This window comes from Mobula birostris, chromosome 2, assembly GCF_030028105.1.
Source record: "Mobula birostris isolate sMobBir1 chromosome 2, sMobBir1.hap1, whole genome shotgun sequence".
Taxonomy (NCBI): Eukaryota; Metazoa; Chordata; class Chondrichthyes; order Myliobatiformes; family Myliobatidae; genus Mobula; species Mobula birostris.
The window spans coordinates 93033564-93057537 of record NC_092371.1 but is presented as its reverse complement, the minus strand read 5'-3'; the positions used below and the strand labels follow the sequence as shown (position 1 = coordinate 93057537).

The window sequence follows — 23974 nt, the reverse complement described above, 5'->3', positions numbered from 1 at the left end:
ATCACTATGCCAGCCTTAACAATTAATAGCTTTAATATTCTTTATTTAATATTGAACATACAGGAAAAAAAAACAAATCTCTCAATCACAGATGTGCACAATTAAATCACTTTTTCCAGTGCATGGGCAGGGCCGCGAATCAGAAACAGATTTATTAAATAAAAATGGACTGTAAAAGCTTTTATAGATATGTGAAAAGGAAAAGACTGGTAAAGACAAATGTAGGTCCCCTGCAGACAGAAACAGGTGAATTGATTATGGGGAGCAAGGACATGGCAGACCAATTGAATAATTACTTTGGTTCTGTCTTCACTAAGGAGGACATAAATAATCTTCCAGAAATAGTAGGGGACAGAGGGTCCAGTGAGATGGAGGAACTGAGCGAAATACATGTTAGTAGGGAAGTGGTGTTAGGTAAATTGAAGGGATTGAAGGCAGATAAATCCCCAGGGCCAGATGGTCTGCATCCCAGGGTGCTTAAGGAAGTAGCCCAAGAAATAGTGGATGCATTAGTGATAATTTTTCAAAACTCGTTAGATTCTGGACTAGTTCCTGAGGATTGGAGGGTGGCTAATGTAACTCCACTTTTTAAAAAAGGAGGGAGAGAGAAACCGGGGAATTATAGACCGGTTAGCCTAACGTCAGTGGTGGGGAAACTGCTGGAGTCAGTTATCAAGGATGTGATAACAGCACATTTGGAAAGCGGTGAAATGATCGGACAAAGTCAGCATGGATTTGTGAAAGGAAAATCATGTCTGACGAATCTCATAGAATTTTTTGAGGATTTAACTAGTAGAGTGGATAGGGGAGAACCAGTGGATGTGGTATATTTGGATTTTCAGAAGGCTTTTGACAAGGTCCCACACAGGAGATTAGTGTGCAAACTTAAAGCACACGGTATTGCGGGTAAGGTATTGGTGTGGGTGGAGAGTTGGTTAGCAGACAGGAAGCAAAGAGTGGGAATAAACGGGACCTTTTCAGAATGGCAGGCGGTGACTAGTGGGGTACCGCAAGGCTCAGTGCTGGGACCTCAGTTGTTTACAATATATATTAATGACTTGGATGAGGGAATTAAATGCAGCATCTCCAAGTTTGCGGATGACACGAAGCTGGGTGGCACTGTTAGCTGTGAGGAGGATGCTAAGAGGATGCAGGGTGACTTGGATAGGCTGGGTGAGTGGGCAAATTCATGGCAGATGCAATTTAATGTGGATAAATGTGAAGTTATCCACTTTGGTGGCAAAAATAGGAAAACAGATTATTATCTGAATGGTGGCCGATTAGGAAAAGGGGAAGTGCAACGAGACCTGGGTGTCATTATCCACCAGTCATTGAAAGTGGGCATGCAGGTACAGCAGGCGGTGAAAAAGGCGAATGGTATGCTGGCATTTATAGCGAGAGGATTCGAGTACAGGAGCAGGGAGGTACTACTGCAGTTGTACAAGGCCTTGGTGAGACCACACCTGGAGTATTGTGTGCAGTTTTGGTCCCCTAATCTGAGGAAAGACATCCTTGCCATAGAGGGAGTACAAAGAAGGTTTACCAGATTGATTCCTGGGATGGCAGGACTTTCATATGAAGAAAGACTGGATGAACTGGGCTTGTACTCGTTGGAATTTAGAAGATTGAGGGGGAATCTGATTGAAACGTATAAGATCCTAAAGGGATTGGACAGGCTAGATGCAGGAAGATTGTTCCCGATGTTGGGGAAGTCCAGAACGAGGGGCCACAGTTTGAGGATAGAGGGGAAGCCTTTTAGGACCGAGATTAGGAAAAACTTCTTCACACAGAGAGTGGTGAATCTGTGGAATTCTCTGCCACAGGAAACAGTTGAGGCCAGTTCATTGGCTATATTTAAGAGGGAGTTAGATATGGCCCTTGTGGCTATGGGGGTCAGGGGGTATGGAGGGAAGGCTGGGGCGGGGTTCTGAGTTGGATGATCAGCCATGATCATAATAAATGGTGGTGCAGGCTCGAAGGGCCGAATGGCCTACTCCTGCACCTATTTTCTATGTATGTTTCTATGTAAATCTGACTTATGTTGTGAAATGTGTTGGTTTGCAGCAAATGTCAAGGGATACAGGCCAAGTGAGAGCAACTCGGATGGGCATCTTGGTTGGCAGGTTGAGTCAGGCTGAAGGTCATGTTTCTATGCCATGTTACTCTATAACTGTGAAACATACAATTGGACCCAAAGTTAAGGGACTTTAGCTGAACTGTTATGTTGGACAGCTAGTGTGTTGGCCTTCATTAGTCGGAGGATTAAGTTCAAAAGCCTCAAGGTAATGTTGCAGCCCTATAAAACTCTGGTTAGACCAAACTTGGACTATTGTGTTCAGTTCTGGTCACTTCATTATAGGAAGCTTTATAGAGGATGCAGAGGAAATTTACTTAGGATGCTGCTTGGATTAGAGAGCATGTCTTATGAGGACAGGCTGAGTGAGATAGGGCTTTTTTCTTTGGAGTGAAGGAGGATGGAAGGTGACTTGATAGAGGTGTAAGATAGAGGCATTGATTGAAGGGATAGACTTTCTCCCAGGATGGAAATTGCTAATACAGTGGTGGTGGTGGGGGTGGAGGGTAATTTTAAGGTGATTGGAGGAAAGCATAAGGGGGTTATCAGAGGTAGATTTTTTTATTACACAGAGTGTGGTGAATGTATGGAATGCCCTGACAGGGGTTGGGGTAGAGGCAGAAACATTAAGGACATTTGGAAATTCCTCGATAGGCACAAGGATGATAGAAAATGAAAGGCAATGTACGAGGAAAAGCTTAGATTGATCTTTTTAAAGGTCGGCACAACATCATCGGCCAAAAGACTGTTTTGTTCTATGTTCTATCATGGACAAATCTCCAAAGGTTTAGTTTTGACAGTGCAAATCAATAAAACACACAGAACAGGGTGTGCCCATGTGATCCTGGTCTGGGGATGTGGTAAACCATGTATATAGGTTGTAACTGGGTTACCTGTCTGGACATGCCTGGACACGCCCCTCTGCTGACTGCTCCTGTGGCTCCTCCCACAGACCCCTGAATAAAGGCGATTGTACCACTGCTCCTCCCTCAGTCCAGGACAGACACAGCATGGACGAAGACCCATTTTACTGTTAATAAAAACCTTTCAGTATTTACTCTACTTCCAGTCTTTTGGAGTAATTGATAGTGCATCAGGGGACATCTTTCGTCTCCACCTTACCTCCATCCTCTGACTGATCTCTCCTGCTCATCTGACCCGATTTCTGCTTCAGGGCAGCTGTGCGAATAGAATCCTACATCAACTGGGTATTATGTCCAACCTTCTGATCACAATCTTGGGAAAGAATTCCATATTGAACTTTGTTAATGGTGCATGGATTGGAGTCTCCCACGTGGAAACTTCTGTCTCCTAATGAATTATCAGAGGATTTGTGAATGGTAATTGGTTTAGTATTGTCACATGTACTGAGGTTTAGTGAAAAGCTTTGTTTTGCATACCATCTATACAGATCATTTCACCATATCAGTACATCAATGTGTACAATGGAAAACATTCACAGACTGCAGTGTCACAGTTACAGAGAAAGTGCATTCAGGCACTTGTAAACAAAAAGATGCAAAGCCATAAGAGTTAGATTGTGAGATCAGGAATCCAGCTTATCATACAAGAGTTCAGAATTTCAAAGTAAATTTATTGTCAAAGTACATATATGTCATCATGCACTACCCCGAGATTCATTTTCCTGCAGGCATTCACAGGGACGTAAAGAAATACAATAAGCTTCTGAAAAATATGCATAACAAAGAGCAGCAACAACTAATATGTAAAAAAAAAACAAATTGTTCAAATAAATAAACAAATAATACGACAGCATGAGTTGTCGAGCCTTGAAGTTGAGTCTATAGTTTGTAGAATCAGTTCAGTGAAGTTATCCATGCTGGTTCAGGAGCCTGATGTTTGCATGGTAACAGCTGTTCCTGAACCTGTTGGTGTAGGACCCAGGGATCCTGTACCTTCTTCCTGATGGCAGCAGTGAGAAAAGAGCCTGGCCTGGATGGTGGGGGTCCTTCATGACAGATGCTGCTTTCTTGTGACAATGCTCCTTGTCGATGTGGAGAGCTTTTCCTGTGATGGACTGGGCTACATTCACTATTTTTTGTAGGCTTTTCCATTCAAGGGCACTGGTGTTTCCACACCAGGTCATGATGCAACCAGTCAGAACACTTCCACTGTGCATCTATAGAAGTTTGTCAAAGTTTTAGATGGCATGCAGAATCTGTGCAAACTGCTGTGCCTTCTTTGTAATAGGACTTATGTGCTGGTCCCAGGACAAATCCACTGAAATGATAACGCTGAGGAATTTAAAGTTACTGACTCTCTCCACCTTCGATCTCTTGATGAGGACTGGCTTATGGCCACCCTGTTTCCTCCTCCTGTAGTCAATAAACACCTTTTTGGTTTTGCTGACATTGTTGCTGTGGCACCACTCAGCCAGATTTTCAGTCTCCCTCTTATATGCTGATTCACCACTAGCTTTGGTATCATCAGCAAACTTGAATATGGCATTGGAGCTGTACGTAGCCTTATAGTCACAAGTATAAAGAGAACAGAGCAGGAGGCTAAGCACACAGCCTTGTAGTGATTGTAGAGGAGATGACTGGGGTCTGTAAGTGAGGAAATCAAGGATCGAGTTGCATAAGGTGGTATTGAAGCATAGGACTTAGAGCTTATTGATTGGTTTTGAGGGAATAAGAATGCTGTAGTCAATGAAGGCATCCTGATGTATGTATCTTCACTGTCCAGATGTTCCAGAGCTGAGTGAAGAGCTAATGAAATGCATTCTGCTGTTGAGTTGTTATGACTGTAGGCAAATTGCAGCGGATCCAAGTCACCCCTTGGGCAGAAGTTGATATGTTGCAAGAACAACCTCTCAAAGTACTTCATCACAGTGGATGTAAGTGGGACCGGATGATGGTCATTGAGGCAGGTTACCACGTTCATCTTGGGTACTGGTAGGATTGAAGCCTGCCTGAAGTAGGTGGGGACCTCAGAATGCAAAAGCAAGAGGTTAAAGATATCAGTAAACACTCCAGCCAGTTAATTAATATGGGTCTTCGGTACTCAGACAGGTACAATGTCTGGGTCAGATGCTTTCCGTGGGTTCACTCTCCTGAAGGATGCTCTAATGTCAGCCTCAGAGACCGAAATCACAGAGTCATTGGCGGCTTTGGAGTTCGTGAAGGTGCTTCCATGTTCTGTTGATCAAAGCGAGCATAAAAGACATGAAGCTCATTTGAGAGTGAATCGTTGTTGTCAGTTATGTTACTTGGTTTTGCTTTGTAGGATGTGATGCATTCAAGGCCTGCCACAACTGTTGAGGATCCCTCTATGATTCAAGTTTGGTCCAGAATTTGCACTTCACAAGTGAGATGATTTTGTGGAGAATGTACCTGGGCCTCTTATGCTTTTCTCAATCATCTGACCTGACTACCACCAAACTAGACTTCAGCAGATTATCGATCTCTTGGTTCATCCAGGGCTTCTGGTTAGAGAAGACTCTGAATGATTTTGTGGGGACACACTTGTACGCAAGTATCTTTATAAAGCCTGTGAGAACCCATGCCATATTCGTTCAGACCCTCTGATCCATTCAACAACCAGATAGAAGCTGTCCTTCAGTCTAGTTGTACGTGCTTTCAGGTTTTTGTGTCTTCTGCCTGATGGGAGGGGGAGAAGAGAGAATGTCCAGGCTGGGTGGGGTCTTTGATTATGCTGGTGCTTTACTGAGGCAGCGAGAAGTGTAGACAGGGTTTATGGAAGGAAGACTCATTTCTGTGATGTGTTGAGCTGTGTCCACAGCTCTCTGTCTTTGTGGTAACAGCCTGAGCAGTTGCCATAGGAAGTCATGATGCCTTTGGATAGGGTGCTTTCTGTCGTGAATCTATAAAGGTTTTCAGAAGGTTTGGTGAGTAAAGCTGAGGATTGAAGATGTGAAAGTTTCAAGTAAGTTTATTATCGAAGTACATATATATCACCACATACAACTTTGAGATTCATTTTCTTGTGGAATACTCAACAAATCCATAATAGAATAATGACCATTATAGTATCAATAAAGACCGTACCAAATGGGCGTTCAACCAGTATGCAAAAGACAACAAACTGTGCCAATTAAATAGAAAGAATTAATAATAAGTAAGTAAGCAGTAAATAGAAAGGACATGAGATGAAGAATCCATAGATTGGAACATTTCAGTGATGGGGCAGGTGAACTTTGGTACAATGGTTGAGGGATAATAACTGTTTCTAAACTTGGTGGTGTCAGTCCTGAGGCTCCTGTATCTTCTTCCTGATGGCAACAGCAAGAAGAGGGCATGATTTGGGTGATGGGGGTCCCTGATGATGGATCTGCTTTCCTGCCATAGTGTTTCATGTGGATGTGCTCACTGGAGAGAAGAGCTTCACCCAAGATGCACTGGGTTGTCTCCACTACTTTTTGTAGGATTTTCTGTTCAAGAGCATTGATGTTTCCATACCAGGCTGTGATGCAACCAGTTAAAATACTCTCCACTGCACATCTGTAGAAGTTTGTTAAAATTTTATATATCATGCCAAATCTTTGCAAAGCCCTAAAGAAATAGAGGTGCTTTCTTCATAGTTGCACTTATGTGCTAGACCCAGGACAGGTCCTCTGAAATGGTAACAGCGAGGAATTTAAAGTTGCTGACCTCTCCACCTCTGATCCTCCAGTGAGTACTGGCTCATGAACCTTCGGTTCCCTCCTTCTGAAGTCAATAATCATCTCCTTGGTCTTGCTGACATTGAGTAAGAGGTTGTTGTTTTGGCACTGCTCAGCCAGATTTTCAATCTCCCTCCTATGCTGATTCATCACCACTTTTGATCCAGCCAATGACAGTGGTGTCGTCAGTAAACTTGAATATGGCATTGGAGCTGTGCCTATCCTCGCAGTCATAGGTGTAAAGTGAGTAAATTATGGGACTAAGCACACTGCCTTGTGATGCTCCTGTGCTGATGGAGATTGCGGAGGACATGTTTTTGCCAATCTGAACTGACTGAGGTCTGCAAGTGAGAAAATCGAGGATCTAATTGTATAAGGAGGTTTTGAGACCAAGGCCTTGAAGCTTATTGATTAGTTTTGAGGGAATGATAGTATTGAATGCCAGACTGTAGTTGATAAAGAGCATCCTGATGTTTGCATCCTTGCTGTCCAGGTGTTCCAGGGTTGAGTGAAGAGCCAGTGAGATGTCATTGAGGCAGGTCACCACGTTGTTCTTAAGCACCAGTATAACTGAAGCCTGCTTGATGTAGTGAGGGGTTAAAGATCTCCGTAAGCTCTCCAGTCAGTTGATAAGCACAGGTCTTTAGTACTTGGCCACATACCCCATCTGGGCCAGATGCTTTCCATGTGTTCACCCTTTTGAAGGATGTCCTCATGTCAGAGACTGAAATCACAGGGTCATTGGGGACTGAGGGAGTTTGTGAAGGTTCCTCCATGTTTTGATGGTTGAAGTGAGCAGAAGATTGAGCTCATCTGGAAATGAAGCCCTGTTGTCCCCTATATTGCCTGATTTTACTTTGTAGGAGGTAATAAGAGATACCTTATAAAGATTTCGGCTGAAATTGAGACCTTTGGTGGAACTTTACCTGTCTGATCGCTGGGATTTCATTCCATCTTTACAAGAGAGGAGACTAAAGTGGAGAAGAATTATCTTATTATAATTGTTTGGGGAAAGTGTCATTTCAGTCAGACACCACAATGTATTTGAAAAACAAAATAAAAGCCTGCAGATGCTGTCAATCTGGAATAAATACAGAAGACGCTGGAAATACTCTTAAGGTCTGTGGAGAGAGAAACAGATTGATGAAGTCAGTGTATGGTAGTGTCTCGCTGGCTGATATATGACGAAATTTATGTCAGGGAGTATTGTCTGAATGACTTATGACTGGTTGAGAAGTTCCTGGAGGCATATTTATTTCATTTTCCAAGCACTGGATTGTGTTATAGAGTCATAGAGCACTACAACATAGAAACAGGCCCTTTGGCCCATCTAGTCTATGCCTGGTCCATCCACCTGCACCCTGACTGCTTCCTCATATCTCCCTCATCCATGTGCTCATCCAAACTTCTCTTAAGTGTTGGGGCAAGTGGTAGTGTGACGCCGTTACAGCACCAGTGACCCAGGTTCAATTCCGCCGCTCCCTGTAAGGAGTTTGTAAAGTCTCCCTGTGGCTGCGTGTGTTTTCCTCCAGGTGCTCTATAATGGGATCCATGGGCCGGAGACAGTTAAAGGCTGCAGACCAGAGCACTTGTGAAGCTTTGACAAGTGGATACAAAGCTGCCAGATTCCATTCTGTTAACTTCTGAGAAACATCTGATTATAATACAAGAAGGCAGATAATTGCTTCCACATGAAGACTGTTAATTTCAAACACCAGCAGCTTCCAAATGTCATTTCCCAGCAATGGATGGAGCACAACCTTCCACTGTTGGAGCCAGCGGCTGCCAGGCATTCACTGTGATGTTATCGGTACACTGTCGCTCTCTCACTGATCTCTGCTTGACATCCTTTACTGGAGCTCAGAGTGAAGTGGAGACAAACATTGATAGTCCCACCATGAAGGGAGGAATTGTTCTCGTCTTCTTCATTGCAATAGCTTTGGGTAAGAGTGAAGTTCTCCTCTCGCCAGAGCTGGCCATGTGTAATTTATTGTCAGTTTAGTCGTTTCTGTGTTGTTTAACTATCTCTCTGACTCCAACAGGTATTTCAGCTTATTCATCGACAGAGAACACTGCATCACACCATAGAACCTGTGACCCATGGTGTTATGCCTGTATTTTAACCAGCTCTAAGGTCAATCTAACCCTTCCCTCCAACATCACCCTCTATTTTTCTATCACCCATGTGCCGATCTAAAGTTTCTTAAATGCCCCTAATGTATCTGCCTCTACCATCACACTTAGCAGGACATTCCACACACCCACCCACTGTGTAAAAAAAACTTACCTTTGACATCCTCCCTATACTTTCCTCCAAATACCTTAAAATGATGCCCTCTCATATTGGTCGTTTCTGCCCTGGGATAAAGGTCTCCGGCTGTGAACTCGAACTGTGCCTCTTATCATCTTGTACGCCTCTGTCAATTTGCCACTCATCTTCCTTCACTCCAAGCAGAAAATTCCTCGCTTGCCCAGCCTTTCCTTGCAAGGCATGCTCTCCAATCCCAGCAGCATCGTAATAAACCTCTGCACCCTCTCTAAAAATTACACTTCATTGTTTCATGGCAGATGCAATTTAATGTGGATAAATGTGAAGTTATCCACTTTGGTGGCAAAAATAGGAAAACAGATTATTATCTGAATGGTGGCCGATTAGGAAAAGAGGAGGTGCAACGAGACCTGGGTGTCATTATACACCAGTCATTGAAAGTGGGCATGCAGGTACAGCAGGCGGTGAAAAAGGTGAATGGTATGCTGGCATTTATAGCGAAAGGATTCGAGTACAGGAGCAGGGAGGTACTACTGCAGTTGTACAAGGCCTTGGTGAGACCACACCTGGAGTATTGTGTGCAGTTTTGGTCCCCTAATCTGAGGAAAGACATCCTTGCCATAGAGGGAGTACAAAGAAGGTTCACAAGATTGATTCCTGGGATGGCAGGACTTTCATATGAAGAGAGACTGGATGAACTGGGCTTGTACTCGTTGGAATTTAGAAGATTGAGGGGGGATCTGATTGAAACGTATAAGATCCTAAAGGGATTGGACAGGCTAGATGCAGGAAGATTGTTCCCGATGTTGGGGAAGTCCAGAACGAGGGGCCACAGTTTGAGGATAGAGGGGAAGCCTTTTTGGACCAAGATTAGGAAAAACTTCTTCACACAGAGAGTGGTGAATCTGTGGAATTCTCTGCCACAGGAAACAGTTGAGGCCAGTTCATTGGCTATATTTAAGAGGGAGTTAGATATGGCCCTTGTGGCTACGGGGGTCAGGGGGTATGGAGGGAAGGCTGGGGCGGGGTTCTGAGTTGGATGATCAGCCATGATCATAATAAATGGCAGTGCAGGCTCGAAGGGCCGAATGGCCTACTCCTGCACCTATTTTCTATGTATAATGGAAATTATAACAGTGACTATGTTTCTAAATATTTATAACGAGGTGGAGACATTTGAATGTTGTGTTATGCAGAATATAAATGCACTATTTGTTTCTTACATTGACCTAAAGGGCCGTCTGTTAGAATGATGCAGGGAAAATGAAGATTAATGTGACAGCTTCCACAGACCAGATGTAGCTGGGGGTGTCTGTCCCATCTAGACAGTTTCTGTGTGGTTCTCCTGTAGAACAGAACAGACCAGGAGTGGCTGGGGTTGTCTGTCCCAGTCTGGATAGTTTCTGTGTGATTCTCCTGTGGAACAGAACAGACCAGGAGTGGCTGGGAGTATCTGTCCCAGTCTGGATAGTTTCTGTGTGCTGTCTCCTGTGGTAGAACAGTGACCTGTTCCTCATCATTGAACAACATTGCTGTGGAGCTGAACTGTTTGACCAATTGTGCCAAAAATAGCTCTAGGTAAGAGCCTTTGTGGTTAATCTCAGGCCCACTTCACCATTGCTCCTGGTCAGCTTTCCCTTTTCCCAAAAGTAAACTGTTTACTAAGAAAATATTGGTCATTGCTGTGGTAAGTTAGGTCTCACAAATAGGTCCAGATAATACAAATCCTGCAGTCTTCCATCACTGCAGGACTCACCTATGTTCAGGGTAGACAAATGGGCAGTAAAACCATTGTGGACGCTACCCACCCTGAAAACTGCCTTTTCCAAAAGCTCCCTTCTCGAAAGTGCTAAAGGGTTATTAAAACAGAAACTTTCCTCCCCAAAGCTGCTAATCTGATCAATCATTCTATTTACCCTGCCCATCTATTACCCTCATCACAGCACTGCTCTGTAAACACTTAAAACCACTTTTCATAATATTGTTTATATTGCAAATACATGCTGGTATTTTTAGATTATGAGAACACTCAGTCCTCTTTTATTGTCATTTTCAAATGCATACGTGCATTAAGAAATGAAACAATGTTCCTCCAGAGTGATATCGCAGGTGATATTTATGTATTTATGCATATTTCTGTCCATATCCACACTTTATTTTTATATAATTCTTTATTCTTTATAATCGTTGAATGTTGCTTTTGTTGCATGTTGCACCAACACACCACAGCATATTCCTAATGCCTGTAAATATATATATATATGGTGAATAAAGTTGATCCTTGATTAGGTATATTTGCACTGAGTGTGTGGGTGTACCTTTGTGTGGGTGTGCTCCCCCAGTGCCTTGTACCTCCACCAGGCAAGCACAAGGCACTAGGGAACACCCTGCACTAGTAGCCCCTGGCCCCCTCCCACTCACATTGCTGGTCCTTCACCACTACTGGGTCTGGAATTCCCTGACCTAACAGCACCTTGAGAACTCCTTCACCTTAGGGACTTCAGCAGTTCATGGAAGTGGCTAACTACCCCGTTTTGCAAAGGTAACTCGGAATGGGCAATAACCGATGACCAGATTCAGATGATAGATTGAAAACAAAACCAAGCGCTGATGTCTTCACTTTGCTTCAAACAAAAATCAGTTTGTCTTCTGTGCAAATGTGGAATGGGGGTTTGGATGAGGAAGTAGGAGATGATGCTGTTAGCATTAGTAAAAATCAGCACACTGCAGTAGCATTGTACAGGACAGATGCAGGCCCTTTGGCCCATCTTCTCCATGCTATCATACAGTATCTATGGTAACCCATTTGCCTGCATTTGGCCTGTATCGCTCTGCTCCTTTTCTGTCAAGAACTGTACCTGTCCAAATGCTGTCTAAACACTGTATTTGTACCTCCGTATAAACCTGATTCTGATTTGAAATATTTATTATTTATTTGGAGATAAAGCGTAGTTACAGGCCCTCCTAGCCCAATGAGTCCGCACCACCCAATTACACCCATGTGACCAATTAACCTACTAACCCCATGCCTTTGGACTATGGGTGGAAACCGGAATATCCACAGGAAACCCATGCAGCCACAAGGAGAACGTATAAGCACCTTACAGACAGTAGCGGGAATCGAACTTGTGTCACAGGTGCTGTAATAGTACCATGCCAACCACTACGCTACCATGACACCCTCAATACACGCCACCTGCTCTTGCGGGGAAAAATGCCCCTCAGATATTTAAACTTCTCCCATCTCAACTTAAACTTATGCCCTCTAGTTTTACACTGAGAGGAAGACCTGACTATCTATCCTTTCAATATGCTTCATAATTTTATAAACTGTTCTGTTAATTGGACCCGATCAGATTCTTCCAGAGTTATTCAAAAATGTTGCCGTGTGCTGGATGTCTTCACAATTCCCTCTACAATGAACAGTCCTCACTTTGCTCTAAAATACACTTTGTTCATTTTTGCTCTAAATCCATTTTCTTATAAAACCTGTTTATGATTTGAGTTTAATTGATGCGTTTCTGGTGAATGCTGCTTGTGAGATGCTCTGTGCTTGTGATGTGGCTGCAAGTAAGTTTTTCTTTGCAGCGCGCGTAGGGGAGGGGGTTGTGGCACAGCGGTTGGCCTCGTGCTATGAATCAGAATCAGGTTTAATATCACCGGCATGTGCCGTGAGATTTGTTAACTAGCAGCAGCAGTTCAATGCAATACATAATATAGAAGAAAAAAAACAAAATAAAATAATAATAAATAAATAAATAAAATACAGTGTATGTATATTGAATAGATTAAAAATCATGCAAAAAAACAGAAATAATATATATTCAAAAAAAATGAGGTAGTGCTCACAGGTTCAATGTCCCATTTAGGAATCAGATGGCAGAGGGGAAGAAGCTGTCCCTGAATCACTGAGTGTGTGCCTTCAGGCTTCTGCATCTCCTACCTGATGGTAACAGTGAGAAAAGGGCATGCCCTGGGTGCTGGAAGTCCTTAATAATGGACACTGCCTTTCTGAGACACGGCTACCTGAAGATGTCCTGGGTACTTTGTAGGCTAGACGGAGCCCACTAAATTTACAACACTCTGCAGCTTCTTTCGGTCCTGTGCAGTAGCCCCTCCATACCAGACAGTGATGCAGCCTCTCAAAATGCTCTCCACGGTACAACTATAGAAGTTTTTGAGTGCAATTGTTGACATGCCAAATACCTTCAAACTCCTAATGAAGTATAACCGCTGTCTGTCCTTCTTTATGACTACATTGATATGACAGCGTCAGAAACCTGTGTTCAATTCTGCTGACTGCAAGAAGAATGCACATTCTCCCCACGGCCATGGGGGTTTCCTTGCATGTTCCAAAACATATGAGTTAGTAGGTTAACTAATCACATGGGCATAATTGGGTGCTGCGGGCTCGATTGGCTGGAACTGCCTGTTACTGTGCAGTATCTCGAAATAAAGGGTTTTTAGTTAGATATCCTTTAAAATGCAGGAGGAACTCAGTTGGTCAGGCAGCATCTATGGAGGGAAATAGACAGTCAATATTTTGGACTGAGACACTTCATTAGGACTGGAAAAGAAGGGAGCAGAAACCAGAATAAGATGGTGGAGGGAGGGGGAGAAGTACCAGCTAGCAGGAGATAGAAAGATTTTCTTTCCACCATGCACATGTGTGGTTGTGCGAATGACAACAAACTCAACTTTGACTTTACATGATAGAAATTGTGGGCTCGACTGAGTTAGTGTGCAAGGGACTGGAAGGGGATGAAGTTTATTCTGCCAAGTTGGGCTGGGACTGAAAGGGTACGAAGTTTATTTGGGCAGGTTGGGTTGGGCTGGGACTAGAAGGGAATGAAGTTTATTCTACCAGGCTGGGCTGGGACTGGAAAGGGGTGAAGTTTATTCTACCAGCTGGGCTAGGCAGAGCAGAAGATGGCAGAAGTACAGGGTAGTATCTGCAATGAGGAAATGATCTGAGCACTGCCATTTGTGAAGGAATATTCCCTTTGAGAGATATACGCCTGACAAGGACGGGAAGGATGCTGGTGAGTAACATGATCAACACAGATCAGCAATTTGAAAACTCCCCAAGAGTGGGGACTTCAGTTACACCAGAACTGATGCCCTCATTTATTGGAACCCAGGAGACCATTTGGCCCATTGGAGCTGTACTATTTCTCAGCCCATCAGTCCAGTTGCCCTTCTAAATCCCCTTACCCCTGCACCCAATTCCATCCCACACATCCCCATCAGCTTATCGTTGATTCTCTGCGGCCCCTTGTCTATACATGAGAGACAACTATTCCCCTGCATAATTGCTGCCTGATCTGCGGAGTTCCTCCGGCATTTTGTGTGTGGAGGTACAAGCTGAGATGTGTAAAGGAATCATGTCAACACATACAGAACGTGTTTCTGGGTGGGTTCCCTCTGACGTTGAAGGACCTAAACAACGCAGCTGAAGTGTGGTACGTGTTTGTGGAATAAGGAACTTTCATTTCAATGTTTAATTGTGACAAAATATATTGACAGGAAACTAAGCCTCAAAGACACACTGGCTATAAAGTAGAATAAAAAGGATTTTATATGGCATATTGAGTATCGCAAAGTAAAAGAAAACAACAAGAAACTGCTGGAAACATTCAGATTAGTTATACAGTTATACAGAGAACGGTGTTATTTTGTGTCAATTCAAATCAACATTTGGATCAAAACACAGCATCTTTTCCCAAATGTCACCAAAACTGGTTTGGATGCATAAATAAAAAGATAGCCAGGACCTTTTCCCCCAGCACGGGGAAGTTTAGAACTAGACGACCCAGGTTTAAGGTGAGAGGGGAGAAATTTAAAGATGGTCTGAGTGGTTAATTGGATGAGGTGTCGCTTCACTTCTGGTGTCAATATGGCATGCCACAATTTACCAACCCTAGCCTGTACATCTTTGGAATGTAGGGGGGAAACTGGAGCACTCGGGGAGAATGTACAAACTCCTAACAGACATCAGAAGGAATCAAACCCCGCTGGGTGATTGGTAGCATTGAAAAGTGATTGTGCTAACCGTTCACTACAGTGCTGCCTCGCACAACCAGGCAGCATCTGCCATGAGGAACACAGAGAAGGCATGGGCTCTGGCTTTCCTGACAGTTTCCCAGTGCACCAGTTCCTCCCCGATACACGATGACTCTGAAATAACTGTGTGTGCTGTGGTCAGGAGTGTTATTGGGAGGTAGAGAGGAGGTATTGAAATCAGTCAAGTCCTCCAGCCACCGACACAGCTTCTGGTGGGGCGGGTGGGATTGAACATCATTGAACAGTTCCAGAGCTGTCATATGAGGCGAGGTTAAACAGGTATGCTCTGTATTCACTGGGAGGAGGAGAAGACTTCCTATGCAGCTAGAAAAAAGGCACAACGGCAGCTATATTTCATTAGGAATTTGAGAAGATTTGGTACGTCATCAAAAACACTGGCAAATTTCTACAGATGTACCATGGAGAGCATTCTAACAGATTGCATCTCTGTCTGGTGTGGCAGTGGGGGGGGCGGGGGGCGCGGCCACTTCACTGGATTGAAGTAAGCAGCAGAGAGTTGTAAAATTAGTCAGCTCTATCATGGTCACTAGCCTCCACAGTATCCAGGACAACTTCAAAGAGCGATGCCTCAAAAGGGCTGGGTCAACTCAAAATGCCGAGGGAACTCAGTAGGTCAGGCAGCATCTACAAAAAGGAATAAAGAATGGACATTTCAGGCTCAGGCTCTTCATCAAGACTGGGCATCTCTGCACAAAATATCGACTGTTTATTCCTTTCCATAGTTGCTGCTGGATTCCTCAAGCATTTTGTGTGTGTTACTCTGGCCTTCCAATATCTGCAGAATCTGTTGTATTTGCACATTAGGTGACCATGTGCACGCACTGGGAACTTGGATCAAACAAAGTCTTCCATCAGTTGCCTTTAACATATCAATATCCACAGAGAAAAGCTCCATGCCCAATGCACCAGATGCATGCAACACATTCAAAATGCCGGAGGAATTCAGCAAGCCAGGCAGCAGCCATGAAGGGGAATAAACAGTCAACTTTTTGGTTTTAAATGTCTTTTAAATGTTCTCATTGTACTTGCCTCAACCACTTTCCCAGGTATCTTGTTCCATTTACCCAGTAATCTGTGTGTGGAAAAAAATTGCCCTTCAGGTCCTTTTTAAATCCTTTCCCTTCTCACCTTAAACCCATCTCCTCCAGATTTCGCTTCCCTTTCCCTGGGAAAAAGACCTTACTAATGCATCTCATGATTATATACACTTCTAGTAAGGTCTTCCCTCTGTCTCTTACATTCCAACAAATAAAGTCCAAACCTACCCAGCTTCTCCCTATCTCAGCCCTTCGAGTCTTGGCAGCATCTTTGTAAATCTTCTCCACAGTTTAGTAATGTCTTTCCTAAACAGGATAATCAAAGCTGTCCACAATACTCCAAGTGCAGTCTTAGTAACGCAATGAAGAGGGGTAATAGAGTGCCCCAGTTTCTATGTTCAATATGAACCAGTGTTCTGACAGAATTTAAAAAAGATATGTTATTCATGCATAGAAATGACTGTTGGACCTGGAGATGGTATTGTCCAGAAGATCGTTTGGAAGTCTAGACAGAGATGCAAATCTTGTGGTTACAGCTGTTTATTAGGTGCTCATACAAAGGAAAACACTGATCTCAAACCTCTGCTGCCTTGTGGATCTACCCACAAATGGGAAAGATCTTGGGAGTAAATCCCAAGGAAAAACCTGGAGCTGGAGTCCCCAAGGCAGTCCCACGTTAAATTCAATGTTGACTGGCCACACTTGCGACGCCACTGGTGGCAAAATGTATCAGTCTCTGCTGTTCCTTTGGATTCATCAACTGCATGGAGAGTAGGAGCCTGCTGCATGGGCAACAGCTTGCTCCCGTATTGCATTTGCTCCCTATATCGCATTGCCCTGACGTGTATCAGGTATCAGGTGGCTGGGATGCAACATCCATAGTCTATGCTGACCAATTCAGGCCTCCGACATAACAGAATGACAGTAACCAATGCACTCAGTAAGAACCAGAAGAAAAAGACAAAGTAGTCATGGTCATCTTATACTGAAAACTCGTTTAAATTAGACAGATAAGGAAATTCTTTGACAAGAACCCCCTTTGAGACAGTTCGATTTAAGGTGTGACGCAGGCTGAAGGCAAAGATGCTACAAAAAAAAAACAGAACCAGCTGTGCTACAATTTACTAAAATTCCAAATGTTTATAGACGAACAGATTATAAACATAAAAAAATTAAGCTACAAGAAAAATAAGAATTTAGACCCAAGTCCAACATGGCTGATGCTGTTTAATTGAGGCTTCCATTTTCTGTGTCCTCTAACTCCATCTCCAGCTGTATCTTTCCAGGTCCCCATTCCATCACTTCTCTTCTTCCCACACTGTCTTTTCTCTGCAACTTAAAACTTCTGCGATTTCTAATTTTTCCCATTTCCGATGCAAGGCCATCAACATGCAACATTAACTCAGTTCCCCTCTCCACAGATGCTGCCTGACCTGCTGCGTACTTCCAGCATTCTCCAAAGTAATTATGCAAATTCAATGTTAATGCTTTTGATTTGCATTGGTCACCATGTGGAAAGGGGGCATTCAGCCCTTGAACCAGCTATGACCTAGTTCTTGTCACTCTCCAGTTCCAATGTACTGAGAGAAACTGTGGTTGCAGAGGAATGGTCAGTGGCGATGCGGGGCGGGGATGTAGACTGCGAGTAGCAGAAGGAACAGTTTCTTCAGAAAAGGTGAGGAGAATGTGTCTGGTGGTGGACTTTCAGAGATAGCACTGAATTGTGGCAGCACCGAAATTCAGCTGGTAGAGCTGCACCATTACAACTCCAGGCTCCTGACCTTGGACACCCCGTTTCCGTGGAGTTTGAAAGTTCTTTGTGAATACATAGCTTCCTCCTGGATGCTTCAGTTTCCTCTCACATCCCAAAGGCGTCCAGGTAGGTAGCTGGCAGCTTAAAAATGACCCTCGGTGCAAGTGGGTGATAGGAGAAAGGGCTGGGGTGTGGGGGATGGAGAAATGAGTGGAGAATGAGACAGATAGGATGTTGTGCATTTTGAGCAGAGTTCCCTAGTTACAATCCCCTTTCTGAAATTGCAGCAAAGAAGTTCAGATGGTGTAATATATCAGACATGGAACAGAGGAAGTGTGCCAAACTCTCCAAGGCTCTCCAGACAGTGCTGACTCCCAGAGCAAGGAACTCCCTCACCAAGCTGTCCTGCATCAAAGCACATAATGTCGAGGACTGCATCAAGAAGATACGGGTAAGGAAGCAAAGGTCAAGGAAAGGCCCTTGAGCATATCCTGTTAGAGAAATGAACCTGTTTGCATCTGATGCTCCCACTATACCCCTCGTGGTGCTCCATCATTGTAGCAGGCTGTTGATCAGGGCGGCTCACTTGGAGAATTGTGAACGGTTCTGGGCCCCTCATCTATGAAAAGATGTGCTGGCATTGGAGATGGTCCAGAGGAGGTTCACAAGTGCGATCCTGGGTGTGAAAGTGTTAACATACAAGGAACATTTGATGGCTGTGGGCCTGTACTCACTGACGTTTAGAGGAATGAGGTGGGGAGGAGATCTCATTGAAACATCAAATATTGAAAGGACCAGATAGACCGAACATTGAGAGGATGTTTCCAATAGTGGAGAAGTCTAGGACCACATGGCACAGCCTCGGAGTACAAGGGCGTTCATTTAGAACAGAACTGAGGAGGAATTTCTTTAGCCTGAGGGTGGAAAATCTATGGATTTCATTGCCACCGATGGCTGTGGAGACCAACGACAGGGTAAGTGGAGGCTGATGGGTTCTTGACATAGGTTCAAGGGCATCAAAGGTTACCAGGTAAAGGCAGGAGAATGGGGTCGAGAGGAAAAATAAATCCCATGATAGAATGGACGAGCAGATTAAATGGACCAAATTGCTTAGTTCTATTCCTTTGTCTTAAGATCTTATGGAATGCACAACTGCTGAAGGGGTCCCAGAGAGTGTGGAGGTACTCTGCATTGGGCAGGAGTTTTTTAGTTTGTTCCTCCTCAAGTTGTTGAAGTCACTCAATGGCAGGATTTATTGTCCGCCCCAATTCCTCCTCGAGTAGTCACTGAGATAGATATGGGTGGGCAGGAATCACACAGAGACCCCGATTCTCTCTCTGGACCAACAGTCCCTGTTTCTGTGGTCATGCTCACTGAAACTGGCTTCATTTTAGCTACAGGTTACGAGAGTGCAAGTCCACCAGCTGCCTCAGTGAGGTTTGAGCTTGGGTCTCCAGAAACATGGGACAACATCCCGGTTATTATGCCATTAAGATCACACAAAGTGCTGGAGGAACTCAGCAGGTCAGGCAGCATATCTGGAGGGGAATGAACAGTCAACATTTCAGGCCGAGACCCTTTATCAGGAGTGGAAAGTTAAGGGAAGGAAGCTACCGATTACCCCAGTAACATCCCCACCACACGGCTACGCCCTTTGTACTGGGTGAGAAGTCGGAAAGCACAATGCAGGTGACAAAATTCACCTCTCAAGTTCACCAGAGGAAGCACTTGAACAGCCTCAAAGAGTTCAGGGTAAAGGCTCACCTTTCAGAATGGGGTTTCTTCACAGTGAATGGGAAGGTCCACAGGAATATTGTAGAGTGGGTGGGGTTGGGAGGGGGTTGGAAACTCAGTGAAATCTATCGAATATTGAAAGGTAGAGCAGACATTACAGGCTGTTTCCTATAGTGCGGGAGTCTAGGACCGGAGGGCACGGCGTCAGAGTACAAGAACGTCCCTGCAGAACAAAGAAGAGGACGAATTTCTTTAGCCAGAAGGTGGTGAATGTGAAGAGATCCCTTTACGAGGAAGGTTTGGACACAAGTGCTGGAGTATCCGGGGCTGGAATCAAGACACGGTATAAAGCTGGACCAAGTAATGGGCAAAAACAAAATGCCAGACGAACCTTGGTTCAGGTGCTCTTTAAATACTCAGTTCTTGGCACCCAAAACCTGACTGCCAATAGCCAGACTGCACCAGCTATCCGTACTTCGATGAGTTGGAGCGTCTAAATCCCTGAAGCTGGCACGGTTGGGAGTGTCTTGTAACAGGACCCCCTCCCCTTACGGCCAACTCCTTACGGTCCTGGCTGCTTGGAGAGATGGTGACGATGGCCGTGGGTCAGAGGCGGATCCAAGATGTCCTTTTCAGGCCCCCAGCACTGTCCCTCGCGTCAGAATCCTTCCCAGTCCACGAGGTGTTGCCGAACAGTACGGGGCTCCAAAAGTCTCCTCACCATGAAGCCCTGGCCTCCATCGATAAATCTGGGTGATAGATAGTGGGGCTAAGTGGCTGGTGCAGACAGGTTTTAATCTGGTGATGTGGAAGGTGCAATTGAACTTGAGGGTCTTGGGGAGCTTCAAAGCGCAAGCCTCTGGTTTTACTTTCCTCTGGCTTTTGAAGGGTCCAATAACTTGGGTGCCAATTCTCTTGACTCCACCAAATCGAGCGTGGACAGCCAGGGCTGCAAAGTGGGTCCTTGCCTTATCCTTCGGTTCGCCTTGGTTTCCGTATTCTGGGTAGAGACCAGCAAAATCTCTTGCCCCGGTCCAATTTTGCTTGCAGCGGTGGATGAGATCTTTGGCCACAGGGACCCTAACCTTGGTCTCCTGTTCCAGAAAGGGGTGGAACACAACCAAACTGGCACTTGAACAGCAGCATCCTGAGCGCAGAATGCTGCTAGATGTTGTGGGTGGCCTCTGCCCCCATCAGATGGTCGCACCACTCATCAGGCCTTTCTGCCGCCAGGCATCTTAGGATATTCGGTTGGTCCACTCTGTCTGGCCATTAGACTGCAGGTGAAACCCAGAGAAAAGGCTTGCAATTGCTATCAGCTTACAGAACGCTCTCCAGAAATGTGATACAAACTATGGACCATGATCCGAGACAATGTCCACCAGGAATCCATGGATCCTGAAGACCTGATCCAGGACAATTTTGGCTGTCTCTGTCGCAGACGGTAGCTTCTCCAAGGCAATGAACTTGTAGGCTATTGATCAACAATTACCATGATGACAGTCTTTCCCTCGGGTGGTAAAAGACCCGTGACAAAGTCCAAAGTCCATGGAGATGTGTGCCCATGGCCTTTTCGGAACAGGTAGGGTGTGGAGGAGCCCTTGAGGTCTGGTACTGGGCTTTTGCTCCTGGCGCACACCTGCATGTACTGTTGAACCTCTTGTCATTCTGGGCCACCAATACCTTCTGTTGATAAACTCGTCCCAGCAGCCCCTGGATGGGCAGTCATTCTCGATGAATGGCCCCAAGAGTGCATGGGGAACTCAGTGAAATGATGTTGAAAGGACTAGATACGATGGATGTTTCCTGTGCTGGGGGTATCCAGAATTAGAGGGCACAGCCTCAAAAGTGAGGGGCGACCTTTTAGAACAGAATTAAGGGGGATTTTTTTAAAGTCAGAGAGCAGTGAACCTGTGGAATGCTCTCCCACAGACTGCGGTGAAGGCCAAATCCATGGGTATATTTAAGGCAGAAGTTGATAGTTTCCTGATCGGTCAGGGTATCAAAGCATATGGCAAGAAGGCAGGTGTGTGGGGTTGAATGGGATATGGGATGGGCCATGATGAATGGTGGAGCAGACTCGATGGGCTGAATAGCCTAATTCTGCTCATGTGTCTTATGGAGATAGTCCAAGATTGGCAGAGCAGAACCACAGTGGTTTGGGGCCGGCCTCACGCTAGCGGCCAAGAAACTCTGTTAACCGGCTGAATCCATGTTGGCTTAATCGTACTTTGGCGAGGATGGTTTGGACTCCAAATGCTGAGGTATCTGAGGCTGGAATTGGGACATGGTATAAAGCTGGAATGAGAACTGAGCAAAAACAAAACACTAGTTAGACTTACGATTGAGCACTGAGCCTCAGTTCAGGTGCTAAATACTCAATTATTGGACTCCTCCCCCCCCCCCACCAACCCCAAACATGATTGCCAGTTAGTGTGACCGTCCTGAACTCTTTAAGAGGCCATGCCAGCTATCGGTACTCCGGACAGTTAGAGGGTCTAAAGCCCGGACGATGGTGTGGTTGGGAGCATCTCATAACAGCGAATCTGTGGAATTCATTGCCACAAACGGCTGTGGAGGCCAAGTCTTCGGCTGTGTGGAATGGGGTTGGGAGAAATAATAAATTAGCCATGATGGAATGGCAGAGCAGACTCGATGGGCTGAATGGCTTAATTCTGTTCCTATGTCTTATGGTCTTATGACCTTGGAGACAAGTACGTGGGTCTCTGAGAGTAGTGTCACAGGTTGACAGGATGGTGATGAAGATGTTGGAAACACCGGCCTGGACGTAGAGCAGGTTAGGACCTTTTTCTCTGTACTGCAGTAGAATGAAAGGTGACCTTATAGAGGAATATAAGATCATGAGGGTCTTAGAGGGTGAGTGTGTACAGTTACAAGAAAAGTGTATAAGGATATGGAACAAAAATGGGCCAGTGCGAGTCACTTAGATTGGCATTTTGTTTAGTAGTGTGGAAAGGCCTGTTTCTGTGCTGTTTGACCCCAGAACTTTGACTCTTAGTGTTTGGTGAATCTGTGGAATTCTCTTTCCCAGAAAGCTGGGAGACTGGTAGAGTTTGACAGATACACTACAGAGGAGCCTGGGTGTGGGGGTGGGGCCTGTACCTTACTGTACTGTGCACATGACAACAAACTTGACTTGAATCTCCAGAATTTTCTTCCTCGGTGGATTGCAGCGGTTAGATCATTATAAGTATTTAAGATGGAGGTAAGTAAATTTTCACAAAAAATTTTCTCCTTGGAGTGACGGAGGATAAGATGATGAGAGGCATTGATCTTGTGGATAGCCACAGGCTCTTTCCCAGGGCTGAAATGGCTAACACTAGAGGGTCATAGTTCTAAGGTTCTTGGGAGTAGGTACAGAGAGGATGTCAGGGGTGAGTTTTTCACACAGAGATTGGTGGGTGCGTGGAATGCACTTCTGGTGACGGTGGTAGAGGGCAGATACGATAGGGTCTTTTAAGAAACTCTTAGATAATTAGAAAAATAGAGGGCTATGCAGTGGGGAAATTCTAGGCAGCTTCTGGAGTAGGTTACATGGTCAGCACAAAATTGTGGGCCGAAGGGCCTGTAATGTGCTGTAGATTTCTATGTTCTATCAGCAGTAGAGGACAATACGGCACAAGAGTTGAAGCCAGCATCAATCAGTCATGATCATAGAGAATGGTGGCCCAGCCTTGAGAAGCAGAGTGGCCTACTCCTGCTCCTATATAAAGAATGGTTCAGATCCACTTGGAAACTTAACCCTGATTAATTAGAGCCCACTGTATTACAAAGATGCCCAACTATTTCAAGCAGACTAATTGGATGTTTGCAATGCAGAGTGGCTTAGTTTCCTTCATTTGCCTTTAACTATATAATCAGAATCAGGTTTATTATCACTGACATATGTGGTGAAACTTCTTGTTTTGCAACAGCAGTACAGAGCAATACATAACAAATACTATAAATTATAAGAAAATATATGAAAAAATTAAATAAGTAGTGCAAGAAAGAGCAAAAATAGTGAGGTAGTTTTCATGGGTCCATTGTCTATTCAGATATCTGATGGCGGAGGGAAGAAGTTGCTCCTAAAATGTTGAGCGTGTGTCTTCAGGCTCCGGTACCACCTCCCTGATGGTAGCAATGGGAAAAGGGATCTTCAGGCTCCGGTACCTCCACCCTGATGGTAGCAATGGGAAAAGGGATCTTCAAGCTCCGGTATCTCCTCCCTGATGGTAGCAATGGGAAAAGGGATCTTCAGGCACTGGTATCTCCTCCCTGATGGTAGCAATGGGAAAAGGGATCTTCAGGCTCCAGTATCTCCTCCCTGATGGTAGCAATGGGAAAAGGGATCTTCAGGCTCCGGTATCTCCTCCCTGAT

General features: G+C 44.7%; 1 protein-coding gene across 1 annotated transcript in view; it reads left to right on the top strand.

The window, feature by feature from the left end:
* Positions 1–8460: 8460 nt before the first annotated feature.
* The window catches only part of sxph (saxiphilin), a 106641-nt gene continuing 91127 nt past the window's right edge, over positions 8461–23974 (top strand). The window contains 2 exon segments of the mRNA XM_072279949.1: positions 8461–8659; positions 18111–18310. Coding sequence (XP_072136050.1) covers positions 8461–8659; positions 18111–18310 — 399 coding nt within the window.